The 22,089-nt window shown below is 36.3% G+C and overlaps 1 protein-coding gene across 5 annotated transcripts in view; it reads left to right on the top strand.

Moving 5' to 3' along the window:
- LOC145690481 (beta-1,3-galactosyltransferase 5-like) overlaps nucleotides 1-22,089 on the top strand; it is a 283,017-nt gene that overhangs the window by 222,081 nt on the left and 38,847 nt on the right. The window contains exon 1 of one of the 5 annotated variants that reach the window (XM_081765396.1): nucleotides 17,155-17,292. The exons of the other annotated variants lie outside the window; for them this stretch is intronic. Within the exon in view, the coding sequence (XP_081621522.1) occupies nucleotides 17,237-17,292 (56 nt within the window). The 5' untranslated portion in view covers nucleotides 17,155-17,236. Of the gene's footprint in view, nucleotides 1-17,154; nucleotides 17,293-22,089 lie in introns of those variants that run through there. 5 annotated transcript variants of the gene reach the window in all.

The following is a 22,089-nucleotide window of genomic DNA, read 5'->3' on the forward strand; positions in this document are numbered from 1 at the left end:
TTTTTCTGGCATTGTGCTGTTTACTGTGATACAAGTATCCAAAGACTCCCTTTTGTCATTTCGTCAGCCAGCGTTTCTCCTCACTCGTGCACAAAAACACACTTTACGATTTGTTCTTTTAACAAGTGGAGCAACTTCATGCCGCTGTTCTAGCTACTCTACCAGGCGTTATTAATCTTGTAGCGGGCGTTAGTTAGGTTGCCTAACTCACGGACTTTGTACCTCAAGAATTTCTGTGGCCCGCTGTACATGACCCTAATAGAACATTTTTTCCTCTTAGCCTCTTACTCGCATTCAACTTTCAAATTTTAAACCATAGGTTATTATAGTGAACGAAATTAACATATTAATGTTAAGATAGTGTTAACTCGACAAGCTGAACACTATATTTTTAAGTTTTGAGGTTGTTCGGAACAAAATGAACAAGGGAGCTGATGAATGAGCAGAGTTATACAAAGTCCTAACTAGAGGGTGGCTCCAGCCCCTTCCTCAAATGATTTGGCCCTGTGTCCTAGTGGTCCCTCTGGCTATGGGCTTGAGTTGTACAGTCCGCAGCAGAAAACCTGCAACATGAGCGTGTAAGTTTATTGCGAAACGACGAAGCCTTTTGCTCCAAATTAAGTGAGTTGGGGAGGACGCCGAGGTTTATTCTGGCATGATTCGTGCTACTTAGACATTATGTTGATTCCCTGCGCTGTTAGGGGTAGTTTCACAATAAACTTGCATGCTCATGTTGCAGGTTTTTTTTGCTGCGGACTTTACCAAGTATAAGGAAAATTCCAGTATGTGCGTGTTATCGAATAGTGCTCTAGTTAAATCGAAGAGCCCAGGGAAGACATTTTGCTTGCATGAGAAATACACGCCGGATGCATACAATTTTAATTGTTAGTGCTTAGGATGAACCTTTGGAAAGACCAACGAAAAGTTTGTAGAATAATACAAAGCAGGATCCTATGGAGGAGGATAATAAAAATCCCTATGGGATTGGTTTATTACTGAACAAAATCCATTAGTAGAGTATTATTTCTATAGCGGTGAACCACCGGATTTCTCAAATGACATTAGAAAACCGATATCAATGCTGAATAATTGTTGGGATAATTCATAATTCTAATATTGGAATTCTGTGTTCTTTGAATATGTTATTCGAATAATTTGGTTGATTAGTAATTATTCGGTTAATTTACAATTATCTGAACAATTATTTGAATGATTATTATTTGAACAATTCTTTGGATGAATAATTATTCGGTTAATAATTAATCGAACAATTACTTGGGTAATGAAATAATTATTCGAGTAACTTTTTGGATTATGAATAATTATTCGGATAATAAAATAAGTATTTGAATGATGAAAAATGATTCGAACAGTTCTTTTTATGATGAATAATTATTCGAACAATTCTTTGGATTACGGATAATTGTTCGAACAATTCTTTGGATGATGATTAATCGTTCGAACAATTCTTTGGATGACGAATAATTATTCAAACAATTCTTTGGATGATGATTAATTGTTCGAACAATTCTTTGGATGACGAATAATTATTCAAACAATTCTTTGGATGATGATTAATTGTTCGAACAATTCTTTGGATGACGAATAATTATTCAAACAATTCTTTGGATGATGATTAATTGTTCGAACAATTCTTTGGATGACGAATAATTATTCGAACAATACTTTGGATGATGAATAATTATTCGAACAATTCTTTGGATGATGTATATTTCGAATAATAAGAAAAACTGAATCCTCTATTTTGCGAATCATAAGTTGAAAATTCACAAGAGCATGCATGGTTCGTCCTGAAACATGTTACCTTTGTTAGAATGAACAAAGATGGTAATGTCAAGAGCACGCACGTTAGTACATATAATAAAGAGAGGAAAAATGAGTTGTACTGCGGATCTTTCGTCGAACTGTAGTTGCACGCTGAACACGTACAACATAGGCAAATACGCGTGAAAACAATAGTCGTGTGACGGAAGCTCGACAGAGAACAATAGTCATTACGTAGCCTTTCAGTATGTAATATCCATCCATTCCATTTCCTACGAACGTGAATGACATTCGATTAACACACACGAGAAGTAGAGTTACCAATACCAGCGTGGTAGAAGAAACTTTAAAATTTTTAATGTTCACCGGAGACGGAAAAGAGGACGCCTGTAAAAAGCCTACCTACCTGTTAAAGATTTCATGCACTGAATCCGTCTTTCGGTCTTTCAGAGCTTTGTTATTATCGCTAGGTTTCATTGCTCAAGGGTAATTAAAAGGTAGATTAGCACCGTGAATTAATTAACCTATTCTCACAATGTTAATATGATGTTTGCAAAATTGCAATCAACTGCTAAAAAGTTACAATGAATCTTCGTGTATGTAAGAATCAAGCAGTAACAAATGAATGTGTATATGTAGGATTTTTTTTTTTTTAAATTTTCCATACTGCACTAATAATATCTTATTAACTTGATGCTATTTTGTTCATCAATACTGAAAATACTGTCAGAAGTGAGAAGTATCTTAATTAAAAATTCTTTGTCAAATATTAAATTCTTCCTGCGATTACATAAGCCGGCAGCCGTGAATATCCAAGGTTTCTTAAGTACGAAGGGGAGCTTTTCAGTGTTTCAAGCTTAGTTTTGTTTTTCATAACTTTTAGACGTTTTTGTAATCTTCCTGTTCTTAACGCACTTTTTGCCATCTCTCCTGTAACACTTTAAATTCATGTAGAGAACAATATTTCTTCCTGCTCCAGCTCCTATAACCATTGATCATGAACATCCATAACATTTTCCTCACTGGCAAATTTGTGGACACAGATATTTTTTGAGTTAACGAGTATATAGTCATTTGATGCGAAATCAGTGAATACGATGGGTGAACCAATATTTGGAATCTTTTTTTCTGGATGGCACCCGGAGCTGCGTCGGGTGTGTTGTCATGAAGAAGCAGAACACTGCATCTAATTTTTCGCGTCTCGCTTCACGCACTTTGATGTAAATTCGATATAATGTTGACCTGTCAGTGTAGAGCCTCATATTAGATAACCAACGAACAGTAAGTACACTCTTAACATCTCAACGTCTTTCCAACAGAGCTTTGAGTATGTCCATACTGTAATATCTTGTTTCGTATGAGACTCAACACATGAACCCGGGTATTACCTAATGTAACAGTTCTGGACCAAAAGACTGTAGGTTCCAGTTGAAGAGCTAGGTTGGCAGTTGCAACTTTTGCGTGATATTGTTTCTTTACTCCTCTGATAGAATGCTCAGCACTCAACGACCTTTATGACAGGGACACCCAAATGTCCAGTTAGTGAAATCGGTGCTGCCATGTGATAGTATCATCTAGGAACTGCCGCTGTAATGGTGTACCGTCGGTCACTTTAAATCTGATTTTTCACACATAGTATTCCACAGTAATGAGTTTTGGACGTCCACAGCGGTCTGCATCATCTCACTGGTGCTTTCCATATGAAACTGAATGTGCCATTTACGGACGTTATTACGTAGTGTTTGTAACCTTTCAAGAGGACTTCAGTTTTCGTAGTTCCACTTTTAAGGCGAGGGAACATTATACAGCTAAAATGTAGAAAAGTGAACACTGAACTATGAAAGCGAGACTGACTGAACTATAACGAATGAACTATGAATAACTCCCAGAGTTATTTTTGAAATATACATGTTGTTATAGTTTTGTTCACATTTCATTAAATACGTAGTGCAAACACGCTTTCTATGTTTCTGTCTTCAGGTTTCCGAAGAAACTTATTGTATGATCCCTGAATTAAAGGCGAACGTCTCAGTCTGGACGCCACGCTAATTCTTAATAGTTAAAGTCATGCTAATAGGCGTCGCTACCTACGCTATAGTTGGCCTGCCTCACGCTAATAGATGTCGTTAGGTGCTGTCGCGTGCTACTGAATAAATTAAATAAACACAATGGTTGTATTTAACGAAGCCCTTTAATAATTGCGTAAATATTGTATGGAGTTTGCGGTGGCTTGTGGGTAAACTTCAAATTTAAAAGAAAAATTAAATGCAAATAATTAAAGCTTAGCGTACAACAGGTTGAAGACTTGGGGGAAACGACTAGAGTTAATATTAAACATTTATCTCTCTCTCTCTCTCTCTCTCTCTCTCTCTATATATATATATATATATATATATATATATATATATATATATATATATATATATATATATATATATATATATATAATACTAAACAGCGCTACAAATAGTTATTCAGGTACCCTAATAAAATACAAAAGCGCCGTAAAGCATAAAATAATCATCTATTCTAATAGTAATAAAATTGACTATATAATCCTTTTTTGTTGTTGTTGTGAAGTCGGTGTCAAATAGCGGCACAATGCTGCCGCTGCGAGGGTTTCTGTTTGGATCCTGAGTTTGTGGTGTACAACCTCGTGCTCTTTTTTTCGGAGGAATGATCTCCTGTGTCCTCTCACATTCTTATCTTATCAGTTCTTTTATAATCAGTCACTTTATTAATCACCCGTCTTCGTTAGCTTTAAGAGCATAAACGTTGAATGTTAACATTTCATTTATTTTCTTTCTGCTTAGTTTGTAAATAAGCATTACTTGGCCGAGATACGAAATGTGCAAATAATGTTTTTTTTTTTTTTAAAAAAAAAAAATAATAACACCCAAACAATTTTGAAATATATTGTATAGAATTTTGTAAAATTGTGTCTAATATATTAGGACAACATTTTTAGTATATATTTTTGAAAAAAAAAAATACACGATATTACTAAAGAATAGTTATACATACGCGCTGAATGGCAAAATGACCTTCATCCATTGAGCGATGCCCCTGGCTAGATATTTCTACGCCTTTCTCTTTTAGCATAGAAATTATTGCATTTTCATCACATAACTTCTGCGTATGGCCTCTGTGTATATAAAATATACGGTTTTTAGTAAATTATGAAGTGAGACAAAAATGTCAGCAGCTGCAGTCAGTCTATTTCTGTCTAGAACAATTCATTTTTACTCCCCAGGTGCTGATATCAACAAAGTTATTTTAACTACGTGCGTGATAGGTCTACTTTTTTTTTTTTTTACTTCGTGTACACTGTTTTAAAGGGAATGTAGAAATGTTCTTAATATGGGGGGAAAATGAGCATATCAAAATGAATCAAACTTTAAAAATGTGCAGAGTACTAGAAATGGCATGCGTTGTTTCCAGCACTAAGAAACCTTCCCTACTGGTTTAGTGACGAGTGCGCACACCTTTTGTGTATGGGGTTCCAAGTTTGGTTGCCGGTGGGAGACCCTTAAAATCTGAACGCATTGTGGTAGATCCAAATCTCGTATAGCCTCTGTGCTGAATATGGATGCCGAACTGCAACCAAATCCAACATTAAGAACACACATTAGTCGTTTCAAGATTTTAAAAAGAAAGAATAACTGAAGGGCAATCAGAATCAGTCTTTAAATTCGCTGAATTTTTCGTAGTCTGAAAGAAATGTTACTAACATTGACGTACTGATTCTTCTAATGCATTGAGTGGTGGCTGTGTGTACCGGTACTCAAAGCTTGCTTTTAATACAGTCTTATTGCTATTTACATAGAGAGCTCCTTCGTGGCTAAGCGGTTAGCGTACGCACCTTTGGTGTGGGAGACCCGGGTTCGATTCCCGGCGAGAGCTCATGTGGTTAGGATTCCACTTTAAACAGTAGGTCCCGTCTTATATAGCCTCGCTGCTGAAAGGGACGTTAAACTCAACTCCTGTTTACATAGAAAGATTACTTTCTTATAAAGAAAATTCATTAAATGCCCGTGGTTCAAGCTTATCCTGTCTCATATTATCTATTTTTCAGATGCGACTTTGACCGATTAGGATCAAAATAATCGAAAAGGTGACCTTAAGTAATCGGCTTCATATATATATATATATATATATATATATATATATATATATATATATATATATATATATATATATATATATATATATATATATATATATATATATATATATATATATATAAATAGGCAGCCCATTGGTGCATACTTGTTTAGGTGATGTATTAAAAAGAAAAAAAACTACAATATCACTAGCGTTTGACGGGATAAAATGTTCAAAGATGAATGTTATACCAATCGATAGAACTTGCTAAGCTGAAGAAAATGATAAACGTAAGTATAAAAAGTTCGTGGGTAACTTTCGAAAAGAATGGAGGAAAAACAAGTCGTTAACCTAAAAGTTGATGTACGAGAATAGGGTTACTATTCGTCCCGAAAAATACGGGATCGTCGCGGAATCGAGATCTGCGTCCCGAAAATATTTCTCGGGGCACTTAAGTGTCCCTGATTTAAGCGAAGAAAAAAGAAAGGGAATATAATAGTTTGCTTTTCTTCACAGGATTAGATGTATAATTATTCTCTTCGACTTCTGAGCATGGCAATTCAAAAGTTGAAAAAAAAATACATAAAACATGTATTTAACTAAAATGCTTTAAAATGTGGTTACGTAATACTTGAACAACGTTATCCAATGGAAGGAAGTGAATTATTATGTAGCAGTTCTTTTCATTTTAATCGTTTCAAAGATTCTCGTAATTTAGTAGCGTCCTGAATTTTCATATTTGAAAAATGACAATCCTATACGAGAACCATTTCACTTCTTGTAATGTAACTCACGAAAAGTATGCCTTCATTGAGCTCTTCATTGTAACACTAGCAAGGCGACATTTGATAGTATGATTAACGAGAAATAGCCTAAATTTGTCATTAACTCTTAATTTCTGTGTGACTATAGTACTTCCCAAGTGTAAGACCGCGTTGCCACGTTACATGAATCTTGTAGCAGTCATTAAAAAAAAAAAATCTTGAAACCCTAGTATATTTCTCCCTGTCTTGAAAGGGACATACATTTTTTCATCTTGCAAGGAGTCAAACCATGTGCAACTTTCTGGGTTGTCTTGCTTGCTACCTGCTATCGCCGCTTCCGAAACAACGAATTCTTCTGAACAGGAGGGGAATCGCGACAAAATACACGTTTTTAATGAAGAGGTTCACTGTTTGTCCACTAGAGTGCAGTGCTGCATTGATGGAGATAACTTTCTTGCTTTCAGAAACTTGTAATGTGTAAGCAGTAAATACAAAGATCGGGTTGCAAGATTTTTTATGACAACTAAAAGATTCATGTAAAATGGCAACGCAGTCTAAGACATGTACAGTCAATAGATAACATCGATCTTAACAAGGTGACGCTCTTGAGTATAAAGTCTCATCAGTAGTTTTCGAGAACAGAAAAATAAATTTAAGAAGCACGTAATTCGTTGTCAATAATAGACAATTTTTATTTTGCTGGAAGAAATTCTTTGTATGTACTGTTTTGTATAGCAAAATTCTAGAGTGTTTGTCTTTCATATATGTGCATACTCTTTGTCTCTTTTCGTATTACATGCATACTCTTTACGCATATACTACTTGTATACGTGTCCGGCTTGTGGGAGAATTCACGCTAATATTAACTAAAAATTCAACGCTTGAAGTTGTGGAAATAAGGGAATCTAATAAATTAATTGTTAAGTGCAACAGTTAGGATATTAAGAAAGTTTTCTTCGTTTAGTTTCAAAGGGGGGAAACTATAATCTTTACCAGTGTTACTTCCCTCATGAGCCTCCTCGGCTGCAATATATAAAGTCATTCGCATAAAAAAAGAGAAATTATCATTAGTTCACTCTCCCTAATAACGACCTAGGAGAGGATAGTGGGCAGTAGTAGAGCGCTCATATCTGTATAAGGAGTCTTTAGTTCAATCCTCGGCCACGCTAGTTAGTAGTGAACAACATCGTGCTCGTGAGTTTACTCGCCGTTCTCCCGTTTCCTCCTACATTCGCATTCCACCAATTCTTTCAGAATCATTCACTTAAATTTATCATCCATCTCTTTATAGAGTCGATCATCATTTCCTGTTCCCTGATAACATTGATTTAGCGTGGATTAATAAATCAATTTAAAGACAGGAAGTGGAGCTTTACTGCACATCTTGCGAGGATCTTTCCTTAATCCTCTATTTGGAATAGAGTTTAATAACAAATCAATTGCAAGGTTAAAATACATGGTTTGATTTTTAATTTTCTTGCATTCCCTAACCACTGCTGTGTGTGTACTAAAAACTGCGTGCCAGAACTTACATGTATTAGTGAAATTGTTAAATTATTACACTGTTTGCCTTTTTTCATTAAGATGTTTTCATTCTTCCATATCAAGTATAAATGGAGTTTAAATTTCAAATACTTCATTGCTCATAAGTTTAATAACTCATATAAAAACTGTATTTCTTATATATATCCTCAAGTACGTTCAGTAACATGCTGTTCTGCTTTTATTGGTTTAAAGTTAACCTACAGTGTCCACTTATGACCTGTTTCTTTGTATAACCTAAAGAAAATTCATTTATGAGGGAAGAAAACTGTAAATTGAAGCTGTAAGAAAGAGGTCACTTGCCCAGGCAAAAGATAATATGAGTACAGTAATAACTGTTTTGTGTGATGTGTCCCACATTGTATTTTGATTTGAGAGAGGCGGAGGAAGATCGTAAAAAGCGTATGAATATAAAGTGTGCCTACAAAAGAGGATTACTGCTAGCACAAGGACAAGGAGACAACGAATAGGATCGATGCTTGTTTGCCTCAGTCTCTTCAACGAATATGAGAGAAGTATTTCCTCCTTCAAAGGGATATGTCTAAGAATAAAATAGGTATCAAGAGTAAATTATAGCAAACATCTCGTCTTCGAGTCAAGGCCTTCGTCGCTCATAACTGTAAGTTTCCTTCTGTACTCTAGGACCATTATCGGAAAAGAAATTTGGATGAGAGAACCACCACGAAGGGGTGAATCAACCTTTACTGCACTGTACTATAGTGATTGTGAGAAATTGAACGGGGACGGTAATTTCAGAACAGCTAAGTCAATGTAATCACTGGTTGGCTAGTTATTATAAGCATAGATTGCTTAGCCAAAGACAGTAAATGCACCTCATAACTTGATATGTCTTTCCTATAATTTCAACCGAGAGGTCTTTAGGAGGCACTATGATTCAGCGGTAGAATGCTCATCCTACCCTCCTGGTTCGATCTCAAGCCATGTAAGTTTGAGGTGAACAACGTCGTGTACATGGGTCTTTCTCTGAGAAATCTCCCGTTTCCTCCCACATTATCGTTCCACCTGTCATTCACTGCCTTAGTCATCCGTCACATTTAGCCTAAAGAGTATATAACGTGAGACATGAAAACAAAAATTGCATTTAATTTCTAAAAGGTCTTTAACCCTTTCAAGACGGGATAAACACACAAACCTTTGGAGTAATGCAATGAAAGCCGCTATATAAAGTGTTAATAATTCTAGCCAATAAGGTTCCAATGATGTCAAGCACTTGATCAGCTCTAGGTAGACTAAATCCTTGTAATTTTAATTGCGGCTGATTCGTCTGTGCTTTGAGCTAGTAATTGAAACTGATCTTCTGTTTACCCCACAAATGTCGTGTAACGTCAGGGCGTCAACTTCTATTGCTAGATACTCACTCCAACTAGAAAGTTTTTTTGGTCGCTACGTGAAATGAAGGGAACTGAGCGTTTAGGCTAGTGCCGTAGCGTACACAGCAGAAACTAGGGAAGCGTGATGCTACATGATGGAGGAATTCAACCGTTGCCCTACCTGATTTTAACCCCAAACGAAAACAAGCTTTAAAGGAAGTCCATTAACAAGTTTCATGAAAATTGGACAATTGTTGGAAAAAATAGTTATTGAAAACAGGTGAATTGACACTCAACCTCTTGAATTTCACCTAATAATAAGGATGATTTATTTCAGGTGGTTATATGACCCTGCAATCCAATTCTCTTGAAGGCGATATGGCATGATGCGGAACAACATACACTATAAGAGTTGATTTTTGCATGATTGGTGATCAGTTGAACCGGATTAAAGTCTCAATCATGATTCGGAGCCCATAGTAATGATAGATCCTCTCCTTAATAACCTCCATGCTACGTAAGAACTCAAAACTCGCATGATTATTTTGCTCAAAAAAAGGCACATGGTTTTAGTGAAATCGTGTAATTTTAACCGTTTTTTGTGAAACTTTTTTTCTTTTCTAGTTTAACGACCCACTATTGTGCACCAAGCTCAAGGGAAAATGATGATGAAATGGATTATAATAATGGAATGATAGAAATGGGAGGAAACTCCGAGGAAAGCTGCGTACACGGTGTTTGCTCACCATCAAGCCCACTTGGTGAGAACTGGGATTGTACAATCCGCGGCAAAAAACCTGCAACATGAGGATGTAAGTTTATTGTGAAACTACGCCTAACAGCACAAGGAATGAACATAACTTCTAAGTAGAACGAATCACGCCAGGATAAACCTCGGCCTCCTCCTGTGCACACTTATTTTGGAGCAAAAGACTTCGTCGTTTCACAATAAACTTATATACTCATGTTGCAGGTTTTTTGCCGCGGATTGTACCAGGAACCGCGCGTGCCAGAAGTGAGCGATCTAGCACTGACCCCCCGCGGCCCTAAAATTTATTTTCTAAAAAAAAAAAACCTGGTAAAGTCACTACCTTACTTTTTTAAAAAAAAGAAAAGAAATACCAGATTCAACTAAACCTTTAATCATGATAGTAAAGTTTTTTTTTGTTTGTTTTTTTTTTTTAACGAGCTAGTGTCATATTTTATGATAATATGTATATGCTGAGTTTTCGCCTTTTATTCTTTGAGTTCAACCCCAGGCATTGTTGATAGCTGTGAAACCATAAAGAAAATAAGCGCTGTATTTTATTAAACAAATTGTTCTCTATGAGCTTGAACATGGGACATGGTCCTATTTGAGATTCATTTGACACCTTTTACTCTCTCCCTGTCAAATGGAAATGGACACAAACACATGCTAAACTGAATGGCAGAAACTTGATTACGTTCGCATCAGTAAGCACTTTACAAAATTATTAGTTACTTCTTGTTTAATGGAGAATTTTTAAGCTCATTCCACTGCTACGATAAAATTCATTTTGTCGGTTCAAAAACGAGTCTCTCTCTCTCATGAATACATAAATATATACAGTATATACAGATAATACATATTCCAATACATAAATAATGATTTGTATAAAATAAATTCTAATATAAATTAAGCCAACATAATTTGTTCAGGTTTAGTGATTAGGGGCTGCAGTGGCTCAGTGGTAGAGCGTTTACCTCTGGTGCGTGGGGTTCCTTGTTCGATTCCAGCTCGCGCCAAGTGGATTTTGTGGTGGACAGACACCGTGTGTGTAGGTTGTCTGAGAGTTCTCCCGTTTCCTCCCACTTTATTCGTTCCATCATTACATTCATTTCTCATAATCACAGTCTCTTGAAGCCTTGCCGGCACACCCGTGGCATGTAAAATTCAAAGATTTCAAGTTTACTGATATTAGTGGTATGACTCAACGTGAGTGAATCCGACTAGGTAATTATTAACTTATATCATCCATAGTTTGCAGACATTTCCAAATTCTAAATTTACTTTAGGTGGCAGTGTGAATACTAGCAGACCGAATATGTAGACAAGCACTTTTTTTTCTTAAACTTCAATTAAATGTGCCTAATAAGATTCTCATTTGAACTAACAGGCATGCGCGCCGACTACGTGGGTTCTCCGGGGCTCCAGCACCCACACATATAATCTTGTGGGTGCGGCACACCGAGAAGACTTTTAGTTTGATAGAAACAAAATAAAATAAATATTTATAACTTATTATAAAAGAATAATAAGCAGTTAAAGCATTGAGATGAAGTTAAAATTTTTAACCTCTAAAACATAATTGTTTGTTTCAAATGTGTTTGCGCAAAGGCAATCAACCAACATATTCTTCCATTCCTTGCCTGTTTCTGGCCTAATGAAAGGCACTTACCGCAATAAAAAAATGGAACTGTATTGTGAATAGAATCGAGCATAGCCCTTTATTACAGTGTTCATAAAAGATTTTAACTGAAAGGAAATCAATCAAAAAAATATCGAGTCTTCCCTGAAAACATACAACACGACCTGCCATTAATATGCACCCACATAAATTTTGGAAAGTCGGTGCCGTTGCCAACAGGGGATCAGTTGCTCGATTAAACTCTTGAATTTTGAGATTAAACAGTATGAGCAATCAATGATGTAACTGTAATTTTTTTATTTCATTTTATTTTTTTAAGCGATGTTCAAAATATTTATGAAGTTGAAAAACAATGCTGTGGAGGATCAGGGGATTAGAGTTGTCTTCAACATTGGAAGATGGACAGATTTGAGGCTTATTATGAGGGAGGGGGAGATGAGAATCATATTACGGTAGATGACTCTGATTTCTGAGGTGAACTTATATATTATACAGCAAGGGACATCAATTTCATCTCACTTCCCTTTGTAGAGAGTGTAGCAGTCAGACACACATCATCACATTTCTCCCCCCAAAAAATCGTATTTCAAATCGGATTTTTTTGTCTCTAGTTACAAAATTGGAGGGGCATGTCCTCCTTATCCCATCGGGATTTGCGCCAGTGCTAATGCTTATTCGTTCAACTGAAGAAACAGGGGGGGCGCGGTGGCTCAGTGGTAGAGCGTTCACCTCCGGTGCTTGGGGTCCCTGGTTCGATCCCAGCTTGCGCCGTGTGGACTTTGTGGTGGACAAACATCGTGCTCGTGGGTTTTCTCGGGGTTCTCCCTTTTCCTCCCACTTTCTTCATTCCACCATTTCACTCATCCCTCATAATCACCGTCTCCTTTAGCCTAACCGGCATATTCGTGGGACGTAAAACTAAAGATTTCATTTCATTTCATTTCATTTCTTTTTTTTTTTTTTTAAGAAACGGGATATTTTCTGTAATTATCTTCTGTGATATTCGTTTTTAAAAAAAGAATGGTGGAGGCATACGTTTTTTTAAGGAGTTCAGTTTATCATAAACTCCTTGTACATTCATGTCCAAAATGATTGTCACATATCCATAACTGTCTTCTTGTAAGAATATAATTTAATAATGATTTTGCAGGGTACTTTCAATAGTGATACCGTACTATGTGTATTATCGGAAAATGTATATTTGTGGTAAATTTCATAGGAAAAGTATTATAAGTACAAAAATTAGAATGACTAAAACAAAATGTTACTAAATGGACAAGAAAGTTTTATTTTCGTTTTATTGTTTTTTATTTACTGCTCTTTTGACTTGAAAGTTGCCACATACATGTCTTTGCCGACTATACAGTATACTAACATTACATTACAAGAAATACCGGATGAATTCGTTATCAAATTCTATTTCTACAACATATTTATAGACATGCGACAATAATTTTGGACATGAGTGTACCTTGTCTGTCCGAGAGAAACACAATCTCAAGAATTAGCCTATTTGATGGATCACCACCAGTTTTAGCCAGGATGTAAGGATCAAAGGCTAGGAATAGAGTTTGTTGATTGAGGTTATGTATCTAGTTGATCGCAAGATTTGGACAATCCCCATGCATTATGCTTAATAGACAACCTGCAGTGTTGTTCAGATCAGCGGGCTAGTATAGTGGTCAGGATGCAAAATACTATAAATGTACCACATTGACTTGACACTTAGTCTTCCGTTCCGAGCGCTGCTATCGGCTGAAGGAATTGCACTCCCTTTCGCTGGGGGTCTCTCGCTTAGCAACAGCTGAACCCTTATTGGCTCAACGCGTGGGTGTATCGAGGGTCATTTTTAGTTCGCATTTTTGCCACGGCTCAAGACATTTTGGCAGCACTTTAATATATATAGAATCCAACGCTACAATGAAACCAAATGGGCCGACTACTCGATAAATCTAAGGAGTTAAAAGATTTATTTTCAAATATTCATTCATCTTATTATAGTTTTTAAATGAGGAATGGAGGGCGTGGTGAGATGCAAAATTTTCAAGTTTCACGTTGTGTACACTGACAAACCAAACTTCTTCACGTGGTATACTGTGATGTTGCTACTTGTTTAAAGCCTATAAATATAAATTCCCCTATCAGCAACCAAACAAGAGATTTATAAAATCTCATTGTGAAAAAGAACTACTAAATTTGGCTATTATTACATAATTTGAAATACGTAGTAAAAATAAGAGAAAAGCTGAAATTACATTTCATTATGTGTGTATGTGGGGTTTTTTATTCACAGGATTAGTTTTCTTTATTTGTATAGCGAACACAATGCGCTGTTGACTATTGTTGATTGCAAGAGCCAAGGTTCAGGTGTTGAATAAGTGTTTTGAAGGTCATGGTGGTAGTTTGTGGGTAATCGACCTCTGCAGTAATTCCAAGGCCGATGATGGGAGACGGAGCGACGGATGAATCCTACAAAGTTGAGTGGGAGGGGTCAGAATTGGAAAATGCATAATGAAAATCGTAGTCATACTGTATATATACACACAGACTTTGGGGACATTATTGCCATGGCCCAGCTGATTTTTCCTCCTCTTTCGTTGACACTGCTTTTATTAGGTTGTTTTCTTGTTTGTTCATTAGTCAAATTTTTGTAAGTTTAATTACACACCAATTAGAGTTGTGAAATATTGTACACACAAACAAACCCAGTGACAATACAGTATTTACACATCCTTTTCACTCCAGCATATCGTTGTACTGTAAAGTTACATCAGAAATGTATAATGTAGATTGCGTAGGCAACACCAGTTAAGTAGCATTCCTTAAATAGATGGCGGTGTGTTTCAGTAGTCGTTCGGGACAAAATAAATGGGTCTAGAATATTGAAATAAAGTGAAAGATTCACTTTATTTCAGTGTTACGTCAAACGTTTATGTCATAGAATCTAAAGGATGCGGTAGCGATGACAAGGAATGAAATGGTGGAGTGAAGAAAGTGGAAGGAAATGGACACGGTGTTTCACCCCCAGGATATTGAGTAAAGACGAAGTAGTAAACAATATCCGTAAACAAAAGTTTTACACAACGCTGCGGTACATTCCTTATTATTTCTCTTCCACCGATAACGGTAAATATAGATAAAAGCGTCAATTCTAGGAAATAATAAATAAAAACATCCATATTGTCACTTCTGTAGCGAATATAAAAAACTGCCACGTCTTGCATTTAGAACAGGGATGCAAATAGGCAACAAAATTTTACTAGCCCAAGAAGAAAGCTATACTAGCCCACATCCCACAATAGAAATTATTTACTTACCTTCGGTATGATGATAAGTACTCGTCCGGACCGGTGAACCAATCGCCCCGGGCGAGTGGTTCTTTGCATCCCTGATTTAGAAACATCTAAATGCAACCTCCCGAAGGAAAAGGATTTGAATACGTGACTGAAACAAATTATATCCATAGCTTAATGATCTTTCTACAATGACAGTGGCTTAGTGATAGAGTGCTTACCTCTGGTGCGTTTCGAATACCTCTGCCAGGTTAGTTTGTGGTAGACAACATCGTGTCCATGGGTTTTCTCAGGGTACTACTGTTTCCTCCCACTTTCATTCCACTAATTCTCCCATCATTCACTTGCTTTAATCATAGTATCCCTTAGCCTCAAGGGCGTAATCGTGGGACATTAAACTGTAAAGATTTCATTTCATTTTTTTAAAACTATATTTTAGACTACGAACCAGGGGCGTCATTTCAGACTTCGCTTGAGGGGGGCAAGAGCACCACCGACATAAGACTTTCACGTTTTGTACTAGTATATTAGTAGACAATCGATTAAAGTATATGTATTCCTCAAACTCTTAGGGGAGGCAATTGCCCCCTCCTGCCCCCCCCCCTAAATGACGCCCCTGCTACGAACATAAGACTAATAGTTTTGAAAAAGATGTCCCTAAACGACCGATTTTGGTGCCGTTACAGACTTCAAGAGTGAATGTTCAAACTATCCAAAGTCAAATTAAATAAATAATTAGAATAATCATTACATTTTTTTTCTTACTTTTGTTTTGTTCATTATGAAGATCACGTAACTCTTCAGAAGCATGCTTCCTACAAGTTAACTATCTGAACAATGAAATAAACAGCATATCACGAAAGTGTACGGATTATTCTTTAGTTTTTGATTCAAATTGTGTTTTGGACAAAGTTTGTGTATTCATTCATTGGAGTTGTTTCAATTATTGTGAATATTACTACTTCCTTCAAAAAAAAAAAAAAAACATTGGAAAGATAGGGATATGTGCTGCCATCTATTGTGATTAGCACTCCATTCAACTCACATTAAAGTTTCCTTCCTCTAAATTGAATATAAATTTTAAGAGGAAGTAACGTTTTATTGAAACATTATTGAAAAATATATTACGTAAGACAGTGGCCCATCTAACGAAAATAACTGGCACAATACCCTTTGGAAGAAATCTAACGAAGCAGTTCATAAAACAGCTGTATATGTATTCATGTACTGTATATTTGTTTCGTTTATCACTAATCCTGTGCATGCTAACTCTTACAGTGGTTTTATATGAGCATTTATGAAGAAAATGGGGAACTTTATTATTTAAAAAAAAAAAGTACAGTAAAAGCTTGTTTCTAGTTTGATTTCAGAGACATCTCGTTTCATTTTCTTGCATTAATTCATCCCATAATCCTACACAATTGAGTTCACGATAATAGCTTTCCGAAGTTCTTGTGATTCCTAAACTTAATTCCCGTTATCTTTATCACTAATAAAAACGTGAGTTAAAAAAAGAACATAAAATTTGAAATTGTCTCATTCCAGTAAAATAAAGGTTGAGAAGGAAAAAGGTAAAATTAAAGTTAATGGTGCATTTGAAGACTACGAAAAAGCTATTCTGTTACGTAACTAAAAGAATGAGATACGTGACATTGCAAAAATGCAAGGAAATATTGCGCTAGGGTTCAGTATTGAATGTGACTATCTAATGATTCAGAACTAAAATCCAGACGGTGCATTCCATTTTTATGAATTCACCTTATCCATTTTATGACAGTTTTTAATATGACTCACAGGAAATAAGAATTAAAAGTATACACAATAAAGGTACTGTTTGTTTTAAGGCATTGAAGTTGCTTCATTTTAACAGGTGACTAATTTTGTGTGATTAAACATAGCCACAACAAACAACTTTTTCAATCAGGAATAAGGAAAATGAGTTTCCCTTATCATATCTTGACAAGTAACTTGTGTTAGCTGCTAGCTATACTATTTATCGCAGTGACCCATTTTGACGTCGTTCTTGAATGAAGCAGACCATTCATTATTTTTCCTTTGCATACAATTGGTTTTTGAACTCTTGGTAAGCATGTCTTTTTTAACTTCGTTTTGTGTTACTTGCGTTTAACAGCATAACATACGCTAGCTCAATGGTATATTCGGATTAGTTTCTGAAGCATTATGTCCTAGGTTCGGTTCCACACCACGTGAGTTTCCTCGAGTCTTTCTTCGTGATATTACTAATTCAGTAATTGGAAATGAAATTATATCTTTGAGTTTTACGTTCCACGGATATGCCGGCTAGGCTAAAGGAGACGATGATGAGAAATGAATGAAATGGTGGAATGAAGAAAGTGGGAGGAAACGGGAGAACCCCGAGGAAACCCACGCACACGGTAGAATTGACTAGTAGGGGAGCAAGGTGGCTCAGTGGTAGAGCGCTTACCTCTGCTGCGTAGGGTCTCTGGTTCGATCCCCGGCCAAGTAAGTTTGTGGTGGCCAACACCGTGTCCGCGGGTTTTCTCGCGGTACTCCCGTTTCCTCCCACTATCGTTCCACCAATTCTTCCATAATCATTCATTTGCTTTAATCGTCTCCCTTACCAGAAGAAATTGGAACTTCTAGACCTGATCCTCTTTACCGTATTAACAGAGTGTATGTATTTATTGGTTGAAGCACTAGTTTAAGGAACCCAAAGAAGTTTTTTTACTTTCAGTCCGTCAGGTAAAAAAAAAAAAACTGTTCCCCTACTTTTTGGCGTCTACTTCGAACACTCCATGACATACAAGGTCTATTCAGCATCACGTTGCAATTATTATAACATATCATATATACAAGCTACTAACATACATTTATTTGTTAAATTCATATCACTCTTTATACGTACACTCGTGTCCAAAATTATTGACGCATGTCTATAAATATGTTGTTGTAGGAATATAATTTGATAACGAATTCATCCGGTATTTCTTATAATGTTAGTATCTGTATAATTGCCAAAGACACGTATGTGGCAAATTTCATGTCAAAAGAGCAGCAAATAAGAACAATAAAACGAAAATAAAACTTTCTTACCCATTTAGCAACATTTTGTTTTACTCATTCTAATTTTCGTATTTATAATTCTTTTCCTATGAAATTTACCACAAATATACATTTCCCGATTATACACATATTAGTATTAAAAGTACCCTGAAAAATCATTATCAAATTATATTCTTACAAGAAGACAGTTATAGATATGCACAATCATTTTTGACATGAGTGTACATAGTATGTAGCACCACTTTATTCTTAAAATTTGTATTGCATATATCTGGCCTATGTCCAGGAGACGATCCCCGTCCCCTCAGGATCTTTCAAGGAGATCCAGCAGTGGATCAGTATAACTGAAATGGGGAAAGTAATCCCGGATTGTGCTATTATCTTAATATTAAATCATATGTGACTTGTTCCACGTTGTTTCTCTAAGCCTTAGGCTCGCTGTAGGTGTTTAATTAAGAGCTCTAATTGTTCCGTTAACTTTTTTCGTTTCTTTAACTAACTTGCAGTTGCAAAAATATTAGGCCTAACGCTCAAATGTAAACATGGTTACAGCCCTTGTCTTAATAAATAATAAACATCAAAGGATGTCCGTGTTCAAGATCGTCACAATTCATTTTCAAATAGCTAGAAACAATTGCGTAAATCGTGACAGTACCTTCACCCATCTGCGAGGTTACGGCCCTTTTCAGTGATGGAGCGGTGACCCAAAAGACCGTAACAATAAGACTCGTTACCCAACAGATCCGGTAACCCGGACAGACCCATGACCTAGAATGACCCGAACACTATGAAACCTCGTCACACACACACACATGTGTGTGTGTGTGTGTGTGTGTATGAAGCTGTTAGTCTAATTCTAACAAATAGGGTTCTTTCCTGTCTCTTTCTATCATCTCAGTAAATCTATAGTTTTCTTGCTTGCTTGTTGTTTGTGTCTGGTGTCAACGCATTGCACTGAAAGATAAGTACAAGGTTTATCAGTGTACAAATGCATGAAAATCACAGGAATGATAAACTACATGCTTTTCTTACGAAGGATAGTCGAAGTTGAATCGCGCGAACCTGTCGTTCAGAATATAAAAGATATCATTAACCCAATGTTTCGTTAAATCTTTTTGTATAGTCTGTATTGTTTTTTTCAGTATAAGAAGACGAATAAACATGGAATTATGTTTGAAATATTCAAGATTTGGTGCTTTGATTTCTTTTAAGTGTGATACCGGAAATCAAACATATGAATGTTCGACCTCGAGTAGTGAATATCATCAATCATAAAATCCTGCAATAATGCTGTAGAGTTCATATTTCGGCTGATTCTAGGTCGCCGGGTGTAAGAAGCAAGACACAGGCCGCATGACCTGAACAACTCATGATCTGGTGACCCGTGACCTTTTCCATCATTGGCGCTCGTGCTATTTGGAAATAATTAAATTGAAATAATGCAGTTTTTAGGTTGTAACTAAATCGTCACAATAATTTTAAATCCATAAACTACCTTCACACTAAGGCTCCTATTCTCATCAGGCAGCGCAGCTAGCGACAACTGTTAGCATGACTATTAACTATTATTAAAAAAATACGCACTGACAGGTTTATCTATTTAGAAAAAAAATGAAATCTTTGAGTTTTACGTCCCACGGTTATGCCGGTTAGGCTAAAGGAGACGGTGATTATGAGAGATGAGTGAAATGGTGGAATGAAGAAAGTGGGAGGAAACGGGAGAACCCCGAGAAAACCCACGAGCACGGTGTTTGTCCACCACAAAGTTCACTTGGCGGGAGCTGGGATCGAACCCGGGACCCCAAGCACCAGAGGTGAACGCTCTACCACTGAGCCACCGCGCCCCCCTTTATCTATTTAGAGTTCAGCAAATTATTTCCTCGCGTAAATACATTAATTTTGAAATTAAATGATAATATGAACTTTGGTTCAGTATATCGGACGTATATATATATATATATATATATATATATATATATATATATATATATATATATATATATATATATATATATATATATATATATATATAATATAAGGAGTGACTCGAAGAATATTTCTATCTGCGATCGGCAGAGCGATACAGAATAAAAATAATACTTTCAACCTATCTTGTTTCAGACTCCTGTGTCTGATAATGGAAAGTTTTCAGAATACATACTTCGTCCGTTATACGGATGAGCATGTGTTTTTTCATCGATGTAGCTGAATTGGAATAGGTTTGACAGGTACGTTCTGTTTGTCAAATGCTGCCTCGTAATGGATTTTTCTAGCATCTCGGGATTAGAAAAAAGTGAGAAGCTTGTGTTACAATCCTGCGTCCTATATGAATCATTGTTCTTCTTCTTTTTTAAATAGTGGGGAGATTACACATTATGATTTACATTTTTAGTAGTAATATCGAAACATTATCATTATCATAACTAATCTAATCTAAAGTTTTGTCATGAGTTTGACCTTCCAGAATGCGAAAGCATGGTTTTGTTCGTCTTTTTAATGCTTAGTTCGATCGCAGGCCCCGAGAGTTTGGGGTGAACAACATTGTCAGAGGTTTTTCTCCGGATTCTCATGTTTCCTCTTACATTTTCATTCCATCCTTTTAAATGTATATTCATTCACTTTTACTAGTTATCCGTCTACTTTAGCGTAAAAGGTGTAACTCGAGATGTTAAGCTAGAAATTTAGTTTCATTTTCAGAATGAAATCCGGAACGTTGTACTTGGAACACCCTGTACAATTACCTCTTCATATTTATTCATTTATTCATGTCTGTAGTATTATTACACGAATTTGTCATAAACTTGTTTTCATATTCAGTAATTAATGGGGTCTAGAGTGTCTTGAATCTCATTTTCGTGAGGTTGTGAACATCATTCATCGATCTCAGAGATTGCACTTGCTGCATCCTTCTGTTGAAAGAGGGTGAAGGATCTACTTTGAGTTCCATTGCATCTTCTCTCTGAGGTTGAAAGCCTTTGATATAAGGACTGCTATTAATCGGATAATGACTCTTCAACCCCCTTCCACCCCGATTTGGTCTATCTCATTGTGCTTTGTGGTGGTGGTGTATGTAATGTCTAAAAGAAATATGGGAAAGCAAAGAGAAGAGTTCTCGTTTCGAGATCCTTCCTTGTTGGCACTAAATTTAGCAGAAATCGATGCCTTTGGAGATTCTGGTGTGCTCTTCTCTGGAGAACGCTGAAAGCCAAACATAAAACGCTTCACTTGGAAGACACCAGATAAACGAACCAGACGCCAAACGACACTACAATGAACACAAAATAAAATATTGCGCTGCCATGAAAGAGATATCAAATGAAAAAAAAAAAGAAAAAAACTTGTTCACACTCATGGTGCAATAACAATACAATCGACAGTACTCGAGTAACAACGATTAACAGCATTAGTTTTGAAAATAAGGAGGAAGCCAAGCAGAATGTTTGGAAACAGTGTTATTCTTGTTGCACAGATCCAGGATTGGTCAAAAGGAACAAAACAAGTCCACATATCATTCCTACTGTGTTCAGTGTTAATTCATCTTAAAGTGAGATCAGGTTAGGATGACCATTATTTCAGTAGCTAAAAATGGAACCTCTTTTAAAACAAGCCGGTTCAACCAAACTCAGAATGCCTCGGCTTGTTAAACTGTGGAACACAGCCTCTGTTGCCGATCCGAGCCTGTCCCGGGCGGAGCTCTGCTACCAATTATAGCGATCTTTTATTCCTTAGACGATAAGCTATTTGCCCACCTACCAAATTTAATTCAGATCCAGCCAGTAGTTAACGAGGAATAAAGTAACACACATGTATACTAGCTGAAATTCCTGTTCTTCGC

The sequence above is a fragment of the Thermobia domestica genome, chromosome 7 (genome assembly GCF_964235325.1).
Source record: "Thermobia domestica chromosome 7, izTheDome1.hap1.1, whole genome shotgun sequence".
NCBI lineage: Eukaryota > Metazoa > Arthropoda > Insecta > Zygentoma > Lepismatidae > Thermobia > Thermobia domestica.